At 47.7% G+C, this 20,956-nt stretch overlaps 1 protein-coding gene across 2 annotated transcripts in view; it reads left to right on the forward strand.

Moving 5' to 3' along the window:
- Positions 1 to 20,956, forward strand: part of LOC139375791 (zinc finger FYVE domain-containing protein 9-like) — a 46,427-nt gene that overhangs the window by 21,663 nt on the left and 3,808 nt on the right. For both annotated transcript variants that reach the window (XM_071117654.1, XM_071117653.1), the window contains exons 3-15: positions 144 to 251; positions 2,240 to 3,714; positions 6,154 to 6,253; positions 7,597 to 7,704; positions 8,017 to 8,189; positions 8,710 to 8,842; positions 10,990 to 11,127; positions 11,407 to 11,562; positions 16,325 to 16,549; positions 17,044 to 17,126; positions 18,113 to 18,217; positions 19,115 to 19,265; positions 19,387 to 19,467. In XM_071117654.1, the coding sequence (XP_070973755.1) occupies positions 182 to 251; positions 2,240 to 3,714; positions 6,154 to 6,253; positions 7,597 to 7,704; positions 8,017 to 8,189; positions 8,710 to 8,842; positions 10,990 to 11,127; positions 11,407 to 11,562; positions 16,325 to 16,549; positions 17,044 to 17,126; positions 18,113 to 18,217; positions 19,115 to 19,265; positions 19,387 to 19,467 (2,998 nt within the window). In that variant the 5' untranslated portion in view covers positions 144 to 181. The remainder of the gene's footprint in view (positions 1 to 143; positions 252 to 2,239; positions 3,715 to 6,153; positions 6,254 to 7,596; positions 7,705 to 8,016; positions 8,190 to 8,709; positions 8,843 to 10,989; positions 11,128 to 11,406; positions 11,563 to 16,324; positions 16,550 to 17,043; positions 17,127 to 18,112; positions 18,218 to 19,114; positions 19,266 to 19,386; positions 19,468 to 20,956) is intronic.

The raw sequence follows: 20,956 nt of genomic DNA on the forward strand, positions 1-20,956 counted from the left end.
CGAGATGATTGCCCGACGAGCGAGACATGGGGAGGGAGATGAAGAGATTGAGAGGGCGTTAACCCTGTGGCGATAACCCAGATAACTACTTCCAGTGCTGGTGCTAAGCCGCTGCTAACCCGGTGCTAACCCTATATTAACAGGTTCCTGCAGCGTGTGTCAGGGTGGAGGTACCGGACTCATGGAGAACCACTTCCAGACAGAGGCCTTCAACCTGGATAAAGTGTTGGATGACTTTGAACAGAAGCAAGGTGAGTCAATTAACAGATTTAACCACTTCGTCAATCAATCCATCAACCCACCAATCAGATTCGCACTTACTATGCTGTGGTCTGATTCTCTACCCTTCTCTCTATGTATGTTTAAGCAAAGCAGAGGAAATTTGTTTGTTTTAGGCAGCTCAATTCTGATCTTTAGGGCGGTGTTTACACAGGCAGCTCAATTCTGATCTTTAGGGCGGTGTTTACACAGGCAGCTCAATTCTGATCTTTAGGGCGGTGTTTACACAGGCAGCTCAATTCTGATCTTTAGGGCTGTGTTTACACAGGCAGCCCAATTCTGATTCTAGGGCTGTGTTTACACAGGCAGCCCAATTATGATCTTTTTCCACTAATTGGTCTTTTGACCCATTGGACCAGCGCTTTTGCCAATAATTGGGAAAAAGATGAGAATTGGTCTGTCTGTGTAAACATCGCCCTAGATAAGAATTGGGCTGTCTGTGTAAACATCGCCCTAGATCAGAATTGGGCTGTCTGTGTAAACATCGCCCTAGATCAGAATTGGGCTGCCTGTGTAAACATCGCCCTAGATCAGAATTGGGCTGTCTGTGTAAACATCGCCCTAGATCAGAATTGGGCTGTCTGTGTAAACATCGCCCTAGATCAGAATTGGGCTGCCTGTGTAAACATCGCCCTAGATCAGAATTGGGCTGCCTGTTTAAACACATCGTTGGTGTGTTAAGGCAGAGTATAAGAGTGTTTTGTAAGACACACCGAGAGGGAACACAGGTTATTGACTGGATAATTAGTGCCTCATGTATTTGGTTGAGGGTTGTGTGTGTGTGACATTCACATTGTACGTTTTGAAAATGTTGTGGAGACGAACAGGACCTCCATAGTCATCGTACACGGTGTCTGTAGGAAAGTTCAGTGTGTGTGTGTGTGTGTGTGTGTGTGTCTATTTAAGGCTAGTGCAGAGATCAGCAGTGTAAGGTTGGAGCCATGCTGTGTTGAGGCTGGGTCTGTGATAATGAGAGATTGGGTTTCCTCCCCATTTGTTCCTTAAAGGTGACATGAATTATCTCACACACACAGTCGCTCGGTTGGTTGTGTGTGTGTCTGTCATGTCACGGTACAGAGAGCTCTGTGTGTGTTCAGGCTGTGAGTGATTATCTGGGAGTCCTCTGCCAGATCCAGCTTGGCAGATTAACTGTGTGTAGTGTGTGTGTGTGTGTGTGTGTGTGTGTTCAGGAATGTGGACTCCTCCCAACATTCCAGGCAGTATTCAAGTGTCAGGGAGAAATGGGGAGGAGAGGAAAGAGAGGGGAGGAGGAGCAAAATTAGTCCATTTTCATGCCACCTCCCTCCCATTACATTACATCCCACCACCCATTCCAGCCTCGTTACTTCATCACACCCTTCAGTAACAGTTTGTATTTGGTGGTTTAGTATTACATCCCTCTTTCCTGTTGTCTCTGGTAATGCCCTTCCCTCTTTCCTGTTGTCTCTGGTAATGCCCTTCCCTCTTTCCTGTTGTCTCTGGTAATGCCCTTCCCTCTTTCCTGTTGTCTCTGGTAATGCCCCTCCCTCTTTCCTGTTGTCTCTGGTAATGCCCTTCCCTCTTTCCTGTTGTCTCTGGTAATGCCCTTCCCTCTTTCCTGTTGTCTCTGGTAATGCTCTTTCCTGTTGTCTCTGGTAATGCTCTTTCCCGTTGTCTCTGGTAATGCTCTTTCCCGTTGTCTCTGGTAATGCTCTTTCCCGTTGTCTCTGGTAATGCTCTTTCCCATTGTCTCTGGTAATGCTCTTTCCCGTTGTCTCTGGTAATGCTCTTTCCCGTTGTCTCTGGTAATGCTCTTTCCTGTTGTCTCTGGTAATGCTCTTTCCCGTTGTCTCTGGTAATGCTCTTTCCCGTTGTCTCTGGTAATGCTCTCTCTTTCCCGTTGCCTTACCTCTTTCCTGTGTGATATCTCATGGACTCTTCTATTTCCTGTCCAGTGTTTCATTCTCCTCTCCCTCCCCAGATGAGACCGACAGTCCCAGTCTGTCTGATAAGTGGATTCAGATCCTGGCCCCTCCTGCCCACCTACTATCTCCGAACCGTGCCCTGGCTTTGACCCCAGACCTCGGCCCCCTCCCCTTAAAGACCCCCCTGCCCCCTGACCTGTCATCCAGCAACCCCCAGGGGACCAACGCTAAATGCCACCCCACCGCCGAGCCCCCACCCTGGGGAGAACTACCAGACTGCCGTGCAGACGTGCGGAGCCCTTCGCTCCCCCAGCCCAACATCGGCAAGCTGTTTGGGGGTGAGGGCTCGTCGGCCTCCTCTAGCTCCCCTCCGTACCACCACCACTCCTCTATCAGCCCCTCTAGTCCAGCCAGCCCTGCCCTCAACGGGCTCGGTGAAGATCCCTGCAAGGGGAACCAGACATCCCCTTTAGACCACCACCAGCCCCCCACACCCTCAGACCCACGTACTGATGCCCCTGTGGGGGAGAGGGGTGACGGGAGCTCCCACGTTAGTCACACACACTTGACCATTGAGGAGAGGCTGGGAGGGGTTGAGGCGATAGCAGAGAAGTTTAACTCCAAGCCAGAGACCGAGAGACCTGGTGCTTGGCCTCCTATTCAGGACAGTGGTAGGGAGGAGGCTGGACTGGCTGGGGTACAGTCACATGAGGAAGGAATCCCTAAGAGGGAAAGTCATGGAAATACTGTTAAAAATGGATTGATGGAGGGACCGACAGAGCGGAAGGAGTGTAGGAATTCCTCTCAGAAGCAGACGAGGTTGATAGGAGAAATGGAGAAGGAGAGCACGGGAGGTCAGGATGGAGAGATGGTTCTTACCAGCGGCATGGCTACTGAGGACCGAGGGAGCAGGGAGGAGGAAGAGGAGGACCGAGGGAGCAGGGAGGAGGGCCAGTCTCTCCCCCCTCACTCCAAGGAGGACTCCGTAAAAGAGGAGAAGGAGATGGAGGAGAGCAACCTAGAGAACGGAGGAGGAGATAGCAGTGTTGCCTCCATACTGAACACTCGTCTGCAGCTGGTAAGTGTTCCGTTCGGTGGAGCACGTCCCAAACAACCGGTCACTCTCAAACTCCAGATCCCCTGGCCGCTATCCGGACAGGACCAGAACCAACTATCACCTACCGTTAACACCACCACCACCGCCGTCTGCAAGAACAAGAACTTTGAGAACCGTGCCGGTGACATAACCATGGATACTGGAACCGTCGTTGCCGGGGGTGACCCTGGTGGTTGTGTCGAGGTTGTTAACGAGTCGTCATCGTTGGGCCTGGTGCTGGAGTCCGAGAGCAGCCCGGACAATGACCTCCAGGCTGGGTGTCACCACCGGGGTGCTCTGCCCAGGAAACAGCTCTCCTCCCTGGGGGATGTGGCCCCCGTGTGGGTCCCTGACTCCAAGGCACCAGTCTGTATGAAGTGTGAGATCCGCTTCACCTTCACCAAGAGGAGGCATCACTGCAGGGCCTGCGGAAAGGTGGGTGCAAAGTCTATTATATATTTCACCTTTATTTTGACCGGGAGTCAATGCTGAGACCAAGATCTCTTTTCCAGGTGAGCCCTGTTTAACACAACAATACACGTTCATATACACATTAGAATACATGTTGGTTTACAGGAAAAGTAGACCCCCAATCATAAACAGACACATTCTTCAGTATCAAGATCTCCTAACATTTTGTCTGAAATGCCTCCCAATTTTGGAGTGCTTGGGAGATCATTCCACACGTGAGGAGGTGCAGAAACACTCCAAGCAGATGAACCTAACTCGGTGGAGATTAAAGGGACCTCCAGAGTTAGTCATCCCTGTGGGTCTGGTGACTCGTATGTCTATAATTTAACAATGAAGTAAAGTATGGTGGAAGTTTGCACACGAGGGCTTTATAAACAAAAAGAGAGCAGTGCATTGATCTATGAGACTTGAGGGCCAGCCTACCTTCTGATACAGAATGCAGTGATGTGTACTGAACCCGTCTCCCGTAATAAAGTGTAGGGCACTATGGTAAACAATACAGGAGCAGCTCCGTTCTCTCGTCGACTGTGGCTCGGTTCTCTCGTCGACGGTGGCTCGGTTCTCTCGTCGACGGTGGCTCGGTTCTCTCGTCGACGGTGGCTCGGTTCTCTCGTCGACGGTGGCTCGGTTCTCTCGTCGACGGTGGCTCGGTTCTCTCGTCGACTGTACCACTATAGTCTAAAGCCAGAAGGAATGTCGACTGAATGGTTTGTTTTCTGATATTTAACTAAGTTACTTATTCCTATTAAATAAACCCATTTGAATTGTTGAAGCTGAGCTGGGTTGTTCTAGGATAGCTGGGACAGGTCTGGACTGTTGTGGACAAACACAATCTCAATTTCCCAAGGTCACACACGTTCCCTCCCTCAGCGGGAAGGGAAAGCTGTGAGATTTCATTACAAATGTGTGTCTGAACGGTGTGTGGATGAATTCAGTGTATGAGCTGAGTTGGGGTAGAAGCCAGGCTGGAGAGGAGGATGCTTAGCTTTTAAGGTACAGTGGAGGTCGTGACCCGATCTCTCACATGGAGACACGAGATTCTCGCACTCCGGAGCAGGGTTAGGGGGTCAAATCAGGAAGTACACTGAAATTCCATTTGCAATTCTCTTCAATGTGTCTCTAGGTGTAATATAATTGTGTGTCTCTCTCTAGGTGTAATATAATTGTGTGTGTCTCTCTAGGTGTAATATAATTGTGTCTCTCTCTCTAGGTGTAATATAATTGTGTGTGTCTCTCTCCAGGTGTAATATAATTGTGTGTGTCTCTCTCCAGGTGTAATATAAGTGTGTGTGTGTGTGTGTGTGTGTGTGTCCCTCCAGGTGTAATATAATTGAGTGTGTGTGTGTGTGTGTCTCTCTCCAGGTGTAATATAATTGAGTGTGTGTGTGTGTGTGTCTCTCTCCAGGTGTAATATAATTGTGTGTGTCTCTCTCCAGGTGTAATATAATTGTGTGTGTCTCTCTCCAGGTGTAATATAATTGTGTGTCTCTCTCTCTAGGTGTAATATAATTGTGTGTCTCTCTCTAGGTGTAATATAATTGTGTGTGTCTCTCTCCAGGTGTAATATAATTGTGTGTCTCTCTCTCTAGGTGTAATATAATTGTGTGTCTCTCTCTAGGTGTAATATAATTGTGTGTCTCTCTCTAGGTGTAATATAATTGTGTGTGTCTCTCTCTAGGTGTAATATAATTGTGTGTGTGTGTGTGTGTGTCTCTCTCCAGGTGTAATATAATTGTGTGTCTCTCTCTCTAGGTGTAATATAATTGTGTGTGTCTCTCTCTAGGTGTAATATAATTGTGTGTGTCTCTCTCCAGGTGTAATATAATTGTGTGTATCTCTCTCCAGGTGTAATATAATTGTGTGTGTCTCTCTCCAGGTGTAATATAATTGTGTGTGTGTGTGTGTGTGTGTGTGTCTCTCTCCAGGTGTAATACAATTGTGTGTGTCTCTCTCCAGGTGTAATATAATTGTGTGTGTGTGTGTGTGTCTCTCTCCAGGTGTAATATAATTGAGTGTGTGTGTGTGTGTGTGTGTCTCTCTCCAGGTGTAATATAATTGTGTGTGTCTCTCTCTAGGTGTAATATAATTGTGTGTCTCTCTCTAGGTGTAATATAATTGTGTGTCTCTCTCTAGGTGTAATATAATTGTGTGTCTCTCTCTAGGTGTAATATAATTGTGTGTCTCTCTCTAGGTGTAATATAATTGTGTGTGTCTCTCTCTAGGTGTAATATAATTGTGTGTGTGTCTCTCTCCAGGTGTAATATAATTGTGTGTGTGTCTCCCTCCAGGTGTAATATAATTGAGTGTGTGTGTGTCTCTCTCTCCAGGTGTAATATAATTGAGTGTGTGTGTGTCTCTCTCCAGGTGTAATATAATTGAGTGTGTGTGTGTCTCTCTCTCCAGGTGTTCTGTGCTGCCTGCTGCAGCCTGAGGAGCAGACTGATTTACATGGACAGGAAGGAGGCCAGAGTCTGTATCACCTGTCACTCTGCCCTACTGAGTGGTGAGTCACTATTACTACAGATCTAGGATCAGCTTACTACATCCCATTCCTGACCTGATCCAATAGGATGTTAACAAAATACTGATCCCAGATCTGCGTCTAGAATCCACTTCATCTCTACGTCCTACTTCAATATCTTTGCAGTCACTTTGGTTTGGTCTAATTACATTTTTAGGTAAAACTCTTGGCCCTAGTTGTAAGGCATGGAAAAACTCCTGGCCCTAGTTAGTCTACTGCTTAACTTCCTGTCAGTTAAATTCATATACACATCCTAATCATAAATAGCTCAAAGTTTAATTGAATCGTGTATTTCACTATATCAATCTTCATTCAATATCGCACTATATCAGTACTGAATCTATATATATATATATATATATATATATATATATATATATATATATATATATATATATATATATATATATATATATATATATATATATATATATATATATATATATATATATATATATATATATATATATCCTTATATTGATCCTATATCTCACTATATCAGTACTGAATCTATATATATATATATCCTTATATTGATCCTATATCTCACTATATCAGTACTGAATCTATATATATATATATCCTTATATTGATCCTATATCTCACTATATCAGTACTGAATCTATATATATATATATATATATATCCTTATATTGATCCTATATCTCACTATATCAGTACTGAATCTATATATATATATATATATCCTTATATTGATCCTATATCTCACTATATCAGTACTGAATCTATATATATATATATATATATATATCCTTATATTGATCCTATATCTCACTATATCAGTACTGAATCTATATATATATATATATATCCTTATATTGATCCTATATCTCACTATATCAGTACTGAATCTATATATATATATATATATATATATCCTTATATTGATCCTCTATCTCACTATATCAGTACTGAATCTATATATATATATATATATATCCTTATATTGATCCTATATCTCACTATATCAGTACTGAATCTATATATATATATATATATATCCTTATATTGATCCTATATCTCACTATATCAGTACTGAATCTATATATATATATATATATATATATATATCCTTATATTGATCCTATATCTCACAATATCAATATAGATCCTACATCGCCCTGTATTGATTGTCTCCGTACATTGATCCTATATCTCGATTGATCCTATAATGATTATATATATCTCCCTGTATTGATCTTGATCCTTTTATCGCTCTATATTGATTTTATATATATATATTATCTCCCTGTATTGATCCTGGTCCTATATTGATCCTATATCGCCGTCTCCATTTCCCTCAGCTCATTCGTGGGGGGGTATGTGTGGTGGGTCTAACCAGAGCCCTAACCCCAACAACCCAGCAGAGTACTGCAGTACCATCCCACCTCTGCAGCAGATCCGCTCAGAGGGTAATAACCTCCTCCACTCCCCACCTAAACACCAGGGACCTGTTCATTAGGCACCAAAACGGGGGAAAACAACTGACGAACAGGGAGGGAGAACCTGACTTTACCCAATAAGAAATGTTCCGTTGCAAAAACGTTTTGCTGTGGTGTGCACTAATGAATACGACCCTGTATAACCTCTCCCATAGAACATCTGGCACATCTTTCTGTTTCCTTTCCTCTTAATGACCTCTTCTCCTTTCTCACACTAGTTTTCATTCTAGTTGCTTTCTTTTTGATAATAGTTTTGTTTTCTGTAACCTGTGTGTGTCACAGGGTCCACAGGTTTCCACCCACGGGAGCGGAGGAGGGTGCGGTTTGCAGATGGAATCCTGCCCAATGGGGAAGCAGTGGAATCCCCCAAGCTCCCTGCTACCAGCCCCGCCCCCTCGCAAACATTGGCCGTCTCACAGTGTTCCAACAAATCCTTCACTTCTGATTTGCGAGAGGTACAGTTGGCACCAAAGGTCAAAAGATCACATCTTACAGTTTGTTAAAGAGGAATTTTAAGCAAAAGTCTAGCATCTACTGTTTTATAATTGATATTCTGAGGTTGGTTTAGAGTCCTGCTTGTCAGGTGCTGGGTGAGCAATGCCTGACTGACTAGGAGGAAACACGCCTGGACAAGTTGAGCCTGGATCGACTTTAGCATTTTCTAGAATGAAACGCCTTTTCTCATACAGACGGTTTCCCCATTAGCAGTGAAGTGTAACCAGAAGAATGTTGTTTAGTTGTTGACGTTTGTCTGGACTCGGCATGCCTGGTAGAGTAGCAGCAGGTTAGGAGGTGACTCACCACTTTCTGTCTCTACTGATCTGGCTCATCCAATGGCTGTAACTTATAACACACACCTCTCTGAATTGTTCAACGGGAATATGAAGGGTTGTCTGCCAATTACAAATTTAATCAGCCTCCTACAATTCTCCACACCTGTTTTTCTGTACTTAAACCCTCTCCTCCTCCCTCCAGGCGTTGTCCCCTGCCCCTGCGTCCACCGTGGGAAGCCCTGTAGGCAGCTCCATCAGTCTAATTCCGGAGGACGGACTTCCTCCCATCCTCATCTCAACCGGAGTTAAAGGAGGTGTGAGGGGACACAGCACAGGTGCTTAACCCCCCCATCCTCACTGTCGATCGCGTCTTAACCCCCTCTCCTCACTGTCGATCGCTCCTTAACCCCCCCATCCTCTGTCGATCGCGCCTTAACCCCCATCCTCACTATAGATTGCGCATTAACCCCCCATCCTCTCTGTCGATCGCGCCTTAACCCCCCATCCTCTGTCGATCGCGCCTTAACCCCCCATCCTCTGTCGATCGCGCCTTAACCCCCCATCCTCTCTGTCGATCGCGCCTTAACCCCCCATCCTCTCTGTCGATCGCGCCTTACCCCCCCCATCCTCTATCGATCGCGCCTTAACCCCCCCATCCTCACTGTCGATCGCGTCTCAACCCCCCCGTCCTCTCTGTCGATCGCGTCTCAACCCCCCCGTCCTCTCTGTCGATCGCGTCTCAACCCCCCCGTCCTCTCTGTCGAGCGCGCCTCAACCCCCCCGTCCTCGCTGTCGATCGCGCCTCAACCCCCCCGTCCTCGCTGTCGATCGCGCCTTAACCCCCCATCCTCTGTCGATCGCGCCTTAACCCCCCATCCTCTGTCGATCGCGCCTTAACCCCCCATCCTCTCTGTCGATCGCGCCTTAACCCCCCATCCTCTCTGTCGATCGCGCCTTACCCCCCCCATCCTCTATCGATCGCGCCTTAACCCCCCCGTCCTCTCTGTCGATCGCGTCTCAACCCCCCCGTCCTCTCTGTCGATCGCGTCTCAACCCCCCCGTCCTCTCTGTCGATCGCGTCTCAACCCCCCCGTCCTCTCTGTCGAGCGCGCCTCAACCCCCCCGTCCTCGCTGTCGATCGCGCCTCAACCCCCCCGTCCTCGCTGTCGATCGCGCCTCAACCCCCCCCATCCTCACTGTCGATCGCGTCTTAACCCCCTCTCCTCACTGTCGATCGCTCCTTAACCCCCCCATCCTCTGCCGATCGCGCCTTAACCCCCATCCTCACTATAGATCACGCATTAACCCCCCATCCTCTCTGTCGATCGCTCCTTAACCCCATCCTCTGTCGATCGCGCCTTAACCCCCATCCTCTGTCGATCGCGCCTTAACCCCCCATCCTCTCTGTCGATCGCGCCTTACCCCCCCATCCTCTATCGATCGCGCCTTAACCCCCCCGTCCTCGCTGTCGATCGCGCCTCAACCCCCCGTCCTCGCTGTCGATCGCGCCTCAACCCCCCCGTCCTCGCTGTCGATCGCGCCTCAACCCCCCCCCATCCTCACTGTCGATCGCATCTTAACCCCCTCTCCTCACTGTCGATCGCTCCTTAACCCCCATCCTCACTATAGATCACGCATTAACCCCCCATCCTCTCTGTCGATCGCTCCTTAACCCCATCCTCTGTCGATCGCGCCTTAACCCCCCCATCCTCACTGTCGATCGCGTCTCAAACCCCCATCATCACTATCGATCGCGTCTCAAACCCCCCATCCTCACTGTCGATCGCGTCTCAACCCCCCCGTCCTCTCTGTCGATCGCGTCTCAACCCCCCGTCCTCGCTGTCGAACGCGTCTCAACCCCCCCCGTCCTCGCTGTCGATCGCGCCTCAACCCCCCCGTCCTCGCTGTCGATCGCGCCTCAACCCCCCCGTCCTCGCTGTCGATCGCGCCTCAACCCCCCCTTCCTCTCTGTCGATCGCGTCTCAACCCCCCCGTCCTCTCTGTCGATCGCGTCTCAACCCCCCCGTCCTCTCTGTCGATCGCGTCTCAACCCCCCCGTCCTCTCTGTCGATCGCGCCTCAACCCCCCCGTCCTCGCTGTCGATTGCGCCTCAACCCCCCCGTCCTCGCTGTCGATCGCGCCTCAACCCCCCCGTCCTCGCTGTCGATCGCGCCTCAACCCCCCCGTCCTCGCTGTCGATCGCGCCTCAACCCCCCCGTCCTCGCTGTCGATCGCGCCTCAACCCCCCCCCGTCCTCGCTGTCGATCGCGCCTCAACCCCCCGTCCTCGCTGACGATCGCGCCTCAACCCCCCGTCCTCGCTGTCGATCGCGCCTCAACCCCCCGTCATCGCTGTCGACCGCGCCCCCCCCCGTCCTCGCTGTCGACCGCGTCCCCCCCCCCCCCCCCGTCTTCACTGTCGACCGCGCCCCACCAGCCTCACTGAATGGGGAAAGCAACCTAGTGTGTTGTTTCTCCACCAGCATCACCACCCTCAGACTATACGGTGGAGGAGCGTCCCTCTGAGATGGTTCTGATACAGCAGCTGGAGGAGGGAGGTCCTGACCCCTTGGTGTTTGTGCTTAACGCTAACCTGCTGGCTATGGTCAAACTGGTCAACTGTGAGTGTCTCCATAACTCCTTCCAGCTCCAACTAGCTACACATGTATCGTTTCATATACTGTAGATGTCATAATGCCAGTTTATTCTGACATCACTGATGATCTTGTCTGGTTTGTTTTTCCTCACACTAGTAGAGGTAAATATATCATTGAGAGAATATATTTAACCCCCCCCAATATCATCCCACAGTACTATCACTCATTACCTGAATCACATTCTGCGTTCTATTGTAGAATTATCTTGTTTTCTAACCTTCTCTTGGCTCTCCCTTCCTGTAGACGTAAACAGGAAGTGTTGGTATGTGACCACTAAGGGGATGCATGCAGTGGGCCAGGCTGAGGTGGTGGTGCTGCTGCAGTGTCTACCTGACGAGAAGAGCATCCCTAAAGACCTCTTCAGCCACTTTGTACAGCTCTACCAGGAGGCCCTCACAGGTTAGTTTAACCTACCTCCACCAGGAGGCCCTCACAGGTTAGTTTAACCTACCTCCACCAGGAGGCCCTCACAGGTTAGTTTAACACCTACCTCCACCAGGAGGCCCTCGCAGGTTAGTTTAACACCTACCTCCACCAGGAGGCCCTCGCAGGTTAGTTTAACACCTACCTCCACCAGGAGGCCCTCGCAGGTTAGTTTAACACCTACCTCCACCAGGAGGCCCTCGCAGGTTAGTTTAACACCTACCTCCACCAGGAGGCCCTCGCAGGTTAGTTTAACACCTACCTCCACCAGGAGGCCCTCGCAGGTTAGTTTAACACCTACCTCCACCAGGAGGCCCTCGCAGGTTAGTTTAACACCTACCTCCACCAGGAGGCCCTCGCAGGTTAGTTTAACACCTACCTCCACCAGGAGGCCCTCGCAGGTTAGTTTAACACCTACCTTCACCAGGAGGCCCTCGCAGGTTAGTTTAACACCTACCTCCACCAGGAGGCCCTCGCAGGTTAGTTTAACACCTACCTCCACCAGGAGGCCCTCGCAGGTTAGTTTAACACCTACCTCCACCAGGAGGCCCTCGCAGGTTAGTTTAACACCTACCTCCACCAGGAGGCCCTCGCAGGTTAGTTTAACACCTACCTCCACTAGGAGGCCCTCGCAGGTTAGTTTAACACCTACCTCCACCAGGAGGCCCTCGCAGGTTAGTTTAACACCTACCTCCACCAGGAGGCCCTCGCAGGTTAGTTTAACACCTACCTCCACCAGGAGGCCCTCGCAGGTTAGTTTAACACCTACCTCCACCAGGAGGCCCTCACAGGTTAGTTTAACACCTACCTCCACCAGGAGGCCCTCACAGGTTAGTTTAACACCTACCTCCACCAGGAGGCCCTCGCAGGTTAGTTTAACACCTACCTCCACCAGGAGGCCCTCACAGGTTAGTTTAACACCTACCTCCACCAGGAGGCCCTCACAGGTTAGTTTAACACCTACTCATTCAAGGGTTTTTCTTTGTTTTTACTATATTCTACATTGTAGAATAATAGTTTAGACATCAACACTATGAAATAACACATATGGAATCATGTACTAACCAAAATGGTGTAAAACAAATCTAAATATATTTGAGATTGTTCAAAGTAGTCACCCTTTGCCTTGATGACAGCTTTGCACACTTGCATTCTCTCAACCAGCTTCACCTGGAATGCTTTTCCAACACTCTTGAAGGAGTTCCCACATATGCTGAGCACGTGTTGGCTGCTTTTCCTTCACTTGCGGCCCAACTCATCCCAAACCATCTCAATTGGGTTGATGTTGGGTGATTGTGGAGGCCAGGTCACCTGATGCATCACTCTCCTTGGTAAAATAGCCCCTTTACATGCTGACCAGACCGGACACGTCGCGTGCGTTGCAAAATAAATTTCGAAATCCATGTTATTTATTACACCCACACTGCTCGCGCCAACGAGCGTCTGCGTTGCAAAGGGCTAAAATAGAAATCAGTTCTATTTCTGACGCAGATCGTGCTGCAAGTCCGGCCTCTTCCATCTCCTCATTGGTTAATAGAAGCAGGTACCCACGTGCCATCTCCTCATTGGTTATACCCATGTGGGTGACTGAAAGACAAACTGTTTTGCCGGTAGTCGTGGTAATACAATGAAAGGAGGGAGGAGGAGAGACTAGAAACGATTCGGTTGGCCGTTTTATGTGTGGATTAATTGTTGGAGTAGAGGTCCTTGTTTATTTCAGGTAAAATAACAATTCAATGTTTATATCCCAGGATCCCAGCAAGCTAGCTAAATTGGACAAATTAACCTTAGCTAGCAAGTGCAAGCTAACTAGCTAAATTGCCATACATGTTTAATGATTTTTGACCTGTCCCCAAATTAATGTCATTGGTTCAGAGTTTGTTTTGATATTTTAACCTGCGTGTCGTGATCGCGTTTTGTGTGGGGGGGCAAAATAAATGTATGCACGATGGCGCACGCGCAGCCGGTTTAGGTTCCGTGTTACACAGCCTGGAGGTGTGTTGGGTCATTGTCCTGTTGAAAAACAAATGATAGTCCCACTAAGCCCAAACCAGATGGGATGGTGTATCACTGCAGAATGCTGTGGTAGCCATTCTGGTTAAGTGTGCCTTGAATTCTAAATAAATCACAGACAGTGTCACCAGCAAAGCACCCCCACACCATCACACCACCTCCTCCATGCTTCACGGTGGGAACCACACATGCGGAGATCATCAGTTCACCCACACCGCGTCTCACAAAGACACGGCGGTTGGAACCAAAAATCTCCAATTTGGACTCCAGCCCAAAGGACAGATTCCCACCATTCTAATGTCCATTGTGTTTCTTGGCCCAAGCAAGTCTCTTCTTATTATTGCTGTCCTTTAGTAGTGGTTTCTTTGCAGCAATTCAACCATGAAGGCCTGATTCACACAGTCTCCTCTGAATAGTTGATGTTGAGATGTCTGTTACTTGAACTCTGTGAAGCATTTATTTGGGCTGCAATTTCTGAGGCTGGTAACTCCTAATGAACTTATCCTCTGCAGCAGAGGTAACTCTGGGTCTTCCTTTCCTGTGGCGGTCCTCATGAGAGTCAGTTTCATCATAGCAATTGAGGGTTTTTGCCATAATATGGACTTGGTCTTTTAACAAATAGGGATATCTTCTGTCCCTACCTTGTCACAACACAACTGATTGGCTCAAACGCAGGAAGGAAATTCCACAAATTAACTTAACAAGTGGAGTGGTTCATTTCTTTACTGTGAAATGAGGAGAGACAAACTTATCACGCAAGTCAGAGTTATATGAAAACTAAATCTTTATTCACTTACGATAATGATGGCTGGTCGACGAATCACCCTCAGATGATTCGTTGAGAGCCCCGAGACAAAAGTACAAAGGTCTTTTAGAGCAAAGATACACCCCTCTTCAGTCTGTCTACATGACAAACAACAGATGTATGGAATGAGTCACAATGTTAAGATTTTGTATGAAAGATACTTATAATTCACAGCAGACAGTACCTGCTGTAAAAACTGTTATCTTTGTGGAGATTAAAATGTTGTTTTTTAAAAACGTTTATTTAGCTAAACTCAGTTAAGAACAAATTCTTATTCATGACTGCCTACCCCGGGCAAACCCTTCCCCAACCCGGACGACGCTGGGCCCCATGCACTGCCCCATGGGACTCCCGATTTATGTCCGGTTGTGATACAGCCCGTGATCGAACCCGGGTCTGTAGTGATGCGGTTAGCACTGCGGCGCCACTCATATAAACAAACGGGGCTGAAAAGTGACGTAGTAGGATATGCAATGGCTGGTGGGTGGATATGCAGTGGCTGGGTGGGTGGATATGCAGTGGCTGGGTGGGTGGATATGCAGTGGCTGGGTGGGTGGATATGCAGTGGCTGGGTGGGTGGATATGCAGTGGCTGGGTGGGTGGATATGCAGTGGCTGGGTGGGTGGATATGCAGTGGCTGGGTGGGTGGATATGCAGTGGCTGGGTGGGTGGATATGCATGGTTACCTGACTGCGTCCGTGTTGGCGCCCCCGTTCCCCGTGTTGGCGCCCCCGTTCTCCGTGTTGGCGCCCCCGTTCTCCGTGTTGCAAATCTAAGGGGGCACGTGCCCTTGTACCCCCCTAGGGGCATGACGCCTCTGGGAGTGTCTAGTGCCCCCCCTAGGGGCATGACGCCTCTGGGAGTCCCTTGTGCCTTAATTATAACAGTTCTAGTGTTGTGTATGATCAAAAGCAGGGCTGTCCAACACTGTTCCTGGAGAGAGACCCTCCTGTAGGTTTTAACTCCAACACTTCCTGGAGAGAGACCCTCCTGTAGGTTTTAACTCCAACACTTCCTGGAGAGAGACCCTCCTGTAGGTTTTAACTCCAACACTGTTCCTGGAAAGAGACACTCCTGTATGTTTTCTGTCCAACCCTTACGGAACATACCTGATTCAGCTAGTTAACATTTTGGCGAGCAGCACTAAATTAAGGTTGGACTGAACCTACAGGATGGAAGCTCTTCAGTTGGGCAGCCCTGACCTGTAGCTTTTCTTTGATATTTTACAACTGGGAAGATGAAACCGCTCCCTCCTATCCTCTCTGCTCTTCTCCTCTCTCCTTCTCTACATCTTGTACTCCTATATGGACATGATTCTTTTTGCATCTAAAGACCATTGAAGCTGTGAGCTCTGTATTCACTCCTTAATTGCTAAATAAAAGTTGTTTATTTTTAAAATATATATTTTACCCACTTTTTCTCCCCAATTTCGTGATATCCAATTGGAAGTTAAGATCTTGTCTCATCGCTGCAACTCCCCCAACGGACTCAGGAGAGGCGAACGTCAAGAGCAGTGACCTGCCAAGCCGCACTGCTTCTTGACACAATGCCCACTTAACCCGGAAGCCAGCCGCAACAATGTGTCGGAGGAAACATCTTCCAACAGATGACTGAAGTCAGCTTGCAGGCGCCCGGCCCACCACAAGGAGTCGCTAGTGTACGATGAGCCAAGAAAAACCCTCCCCTAACTCAGACAATGCTGCGCCAAATAAAAGTGTTTAACACTTACTCTTCTAGCCCCTCCCTCTCCAACTGGGCCATTCGTTCTTCGCTTCTCCTCCTTCTTCGCTTCTCCTCCTTCTTCGCTTCTCCTCCTTCTTCGCTTCTCCTCCTTCTTCGCTTCTCCTCCTTCTCCTTCGCTTCTTCTCCTTCGCTTCTTCTCCTCCTTCTTCTAACCCATGTTCTCCTCCTCCCCTCCAGGTAATGTCCTGACCCACCTGGGCCATTCGTTCTTCACCCAGAGTTTCCTGGGCAGCAGGGAGCATGGAGGGTTCCTCTACGTCTCCCCGTCCTTCCAGTCCCTCCAGGACCTGATGCTCCCCAACCCCCCCTACCTGTTTGGGGTGTTGCTGCAGAAGTGGGAGACCCCCTGGGCCAAGATGTTCCCCATCAGACTCATGCTGCGGCTGGGCGCCGAGTACAGATGTGAGTACGGAGGGATGGGTTGGTTTGGGTTAGCTTTGGAATGGGTTGGTTTGGGTTAGCTTTGGGATGGGTCGGTTTGGGTTAGCTTTGGGATGGGTTGTTTGGGTTAGCTTTGGGATGGGTCGTTTGGGTTAGCTTTGGGATGGGTCGGTTTGGGTTATCTTTGGGATGGGTCGGTTTGGGTTAGCTCTGGGATGGGTCGGTTTGGGTTAGCTTTGGGATGGGTCGGTTTGGGTTAGCTTTGGGATGGGTTGGTTTGGATTAGCTTTGGGATGGGTCGGTTTGGATTAGCTTTGGGATGGGTCGGTTTGGATTAGCTTTGGGATGGGTTGGTTTGGATTAGCTTTGGGATGGGTCGGTTTGGGGTTGCATTTATTTAAAAATAATTGAGCGGCTGGGCACAATTTGTAATGTATTGGCAACTCTGTAATTGTTCAGTTTCTAAAAGGTTTTCTGTTTCATGCCCTACTGAACCTGCTGGTTGTGTGTTTCAGTCTACCCCTGCCCTCTGTTCAGCGTGCGGTTCAGAAAACCCCTGTTTGGAGAAGCAGGTCACACCATCATGACCCTGCTAGTGGTAAGAATCATGGCGTCACTTCTTCTGTATCACACATACAGATCTGGGACCAGGCGAACAGAATGTAAATTGTTTGTGCTATAATGTTATTACTCTGCAGGACTTCAGTAACTACCAGTACACACGTTGCCCGTGGTTAGGGCTGTGACGGGCATGACATTTTGTCAGCCGGTTATTGTCATGCAAATAACTGCTAGTCTCACGGTAACTGACCCGTTAATGAACCTAAAACACATTTTAGCATCTCCTGGCTTCCACACACAGCCCCCAAGACACTGATGTAGACCTTTTGGAACATCTACATCTTAAAAAGTCTAATAAATCCATTTAGTCAGGTCTAAAGAAACATGATACGAAGAAAATGTTTTTCAGAAGAACAGAATGAGCCCTGAGTAGCAGGAAATTAGGACCTGATGGAGGGACAATAGAGCCCTGAGTACCAGGCCATTAGGACCTGATGGTAGTTAGTCAGTTGGTTACTACCAACACATGTCCAGAGTGCAAAAGAGGAGATTACCGCGACTCAACGGTCATGTGGAATTGTACTGCGGTCATGACGATAATGTTAATATACCCATGGTGATTATTATTGGACTCTGCTGGTCATGGTGATTATTGTTATTATTTATTTATATTTATTATTTTGATTTATTATTATTATTATTATTATTATTATTGGACCATGCTGGTCATCTATGAACATTTGAACATCTTGGCCATGTTCTGTTATAATCTCCACCCGGCACAGCCAGAAGAGGACTGGCCACCCCTCAGAGCCTGGTTCCTCTCTAGGTTTCTTCCTAGGTTTTGGCCTTTCTAGGGAGTTTTTCCTAGCCACCGTGCTTCTACACCTGCATTGCTTGCTGTTTGGGGTTTTAGGCTGGGTTTCTGTACAGCACTTTGAGATATCAGCTGATGTACGAAGGGCTTTATAAATAGATCTGATTGTTTGATTGAAGGGTCTATATAATGTTATGTACCTACAGGACTTCCGTAACTACCAGTACACGTTGCCCACGGTGAAGGGTCTGGTGGTGGACATGGAGGTGAAGAAGACCTGCATCAAGATCCCCAGCAACCGATACAACGAGGTGAGGCTGTCAACCAATCATATTGCTTCCTAGTGAGGGGTTCTGCCAATCACAAGACACCACGGTCCTAAAACCAGAGACGACCAACATTATGTACAGTCGCCTGAAATCCACACTGAATTATCATCGTTCCTTTCCCTTTCACTGCCTTCATTGATACTGCTGTAGTATAGCCAAGATGTTTAGTGTGCAACAGAAGACTTTACTCCCTGTAATGTTTGGAAATGTGTGGTTTATCTGCTTGGCTACGGCCTCCCTAACAGATGGGAACCCATTGATTTGACCCTTGAAACGTTTGACAACAGACTGTATGAGAGCTTTAACACAGTCAGTGACTCAAACACTCCAGATTCTCACTTTTATTATTTCTGCCATGTGAACCACAGGATAAATGACGAAGTCGGTCACATAGACCAGGATTTCTCCAATATTACTGTATTTTCCTCAATGTACCTCCTAAAAATGGAACCTATTTCATCTTAAACTGGAACTGATTTGTGGAATCTTCAACCATAAGGTTTATGTTACCACATTGGTGTACTGAACAGGCCTCCTGACCACAACTAGCGGCCTCCTGACCACAACTAGCGGCCTCCTGACCACAACTAGCGGCCACCTGACCACAACTAGCGGCCACCTGACCACAACTAGCGGCCTCCTGACCACAACTAGCGGCCTCCTGACCACAACTCTTCAGGCCCCGGTTTCCCCAAAGCAACTTAAGGCTAGTTAGTTAATCGTTTGAAACTTTTGTAGTGAGCATCGTTAAATCTCCCCAGTCGTTTCCCAATCCTATAGATTACGAGCGTTTTCAAGTGACACGTTAACAACTAACTCCCCTCTAATCTAACTCTACCAGGCTATTGCCAGGCTATAAAGTCTTTATATTCCCTGCAGCTGATGAAGGCGATGAACAAGTCCAATGAACACGTCCTGGCCATGGGGGCGTGTTTTAACGAGCTGGCCGATTCCCACCTGGTGTGTATTCAGAACGACGACGGAAACTACCAGACACAGGCCATCAGTATCCACCACCAACCGCGCAAAGGTACACACACACACACACACACACACACACACGACATGGGGAGTCAAGTCATAGTTTATCAAATGGACTAACAAAACCATGGATGGAATCAATCTCAATATTTCATGTTTTTTTCTTCCAGTGACTGGCGCCTGCTTCTTCGTGTTCAGTGGTTCTCTGAAGGCATCTTCTGGATACCTGGCCAAGACCAGCATTGTGGAGGGTACAACATCCTACAATATCTCCAAATTAGAGACTGAATTTTCAATATCCTGTCAGGGGGAATTAAGGAGATCTTATTGCCTAATGTCAGAGTACATTACGTTTAGATTAGGTTTTTTCAAACTCGGGACGGGGCCCTAAAAAAATAGACAAAATGTATTAAGGTGAGGCACATTTGGTGTCAAAAAAAAATACATGTCAAATAACACAATTCTATTGTTGTGTGTTCTGAATAAGGAAGTAATGCTGTAGCTAAGGAAGTAATGCTGTAGCTAAGGAAGTAATGCTGTAGCTAAGGAAGTAACGCTGTAGCTAAGGAAGTAATGCTATCTCCCTGGTATATCATTTATGCAGCAGCATACGAGACATTTTTGGACTCATTTTGTTAAGGTGGTGCAGCAGTCCTTTGTTGGCAAATGTTGTCTTCCAAACTTTGATCCAAGTCTGGCATTCGCTGGATTTATGGTGGGAACTCGGAACCAAAACACACAGCCACTCCACTGAATAGCAGGCTAACGTTAGCGGTTTCTTCTCAGAACCAAAACACATAGCCACTCCACTGAATAGCAGGCTACTTCTCAGAACCAAAACACACAGCCACTCCACTGAATAGCAGGCTAACGTTAGCGGTTTCTTCTCAGAACCAAAACACACAGCCACTCCACTGAATAGCAGGCTAACGTTAGCGGTTTCTTCTCAGAACCAAAACACACAGCCACTCCACTGAATAGCAGGCTAACGTTAGCGGTTTCATCTCAGAACCAAAAAAACACAGCCACTCCACTGAATAGCAGGCTAACGTTAGCGGTTTCTTTGCAACGCTTGCAGTTAGCCACTGATTCCGTTCCAAACGACTCGTTGTTGAATTTGAGATTTCCAACTTGTCATCTTTATGTACAATGGCCGATGATACCTTTTTTATCTATAATTTCTCTTCTTGTGAGAAGGATAAAAAAGGATTTGCCAGTAGATTGTCGACAACTGATGATGACTGCTAGATAAGACATTGAAAGTCAGTCCAATCAAAGCTACTGTAGATATGTGATGTCATTCTATCTGTGGCCAATGACCTTGAGCCTTCTTGGATGGGCACTTCTAATAGAACTCTATGGGAGAAGCCAAGGGGAAAACCATTTTCAAACCAACCACTCTGACCTTAGAATTGGGGATGATGTAATGTCCCATGAGTTACATAAAGCAGAGCCAATCAGGCGCAACGCTCTGTATTTTCTGCTTGCTAGCCCCAACACCACAGAAAGCAGCACTGAGCTAGGCTGAAACACCTGCATTTTGGAGCTGCCTCACTCAAGAATACAAAACAGACCATGTTTGATTGCGGCTTTATTAACTCAATTACTACTTTTTAAAAAATTTTTTTTTAAACATTTCTTGCAAACTGATATGTGACACGTATTAATGCCAAAACCATTGTTTCACCTAAGTGTGGTGCTCAAAACAGGTGGGGCAGCCCTGAAGGACGGGTCGCCACT

The sequence above is a fragment of the Oncorhynchus clarkii genome, chromosome 20 (assembly GCF_045791955.1).
Source record: "Oncorhynchus clarkii lewisi isolate Uvic-CL-2024 chromosome 20, UVic_Ocla_1.0, whole genome shotgun sequence".
Classification (NCBI taxonomy): domain Eukaryota; kingdom Metazoa; phylum Chordata; class Actinopteri; order Salmoniformes; family Salmonidae; genus Oncorhynchus; species Oncorhynchus clarkii.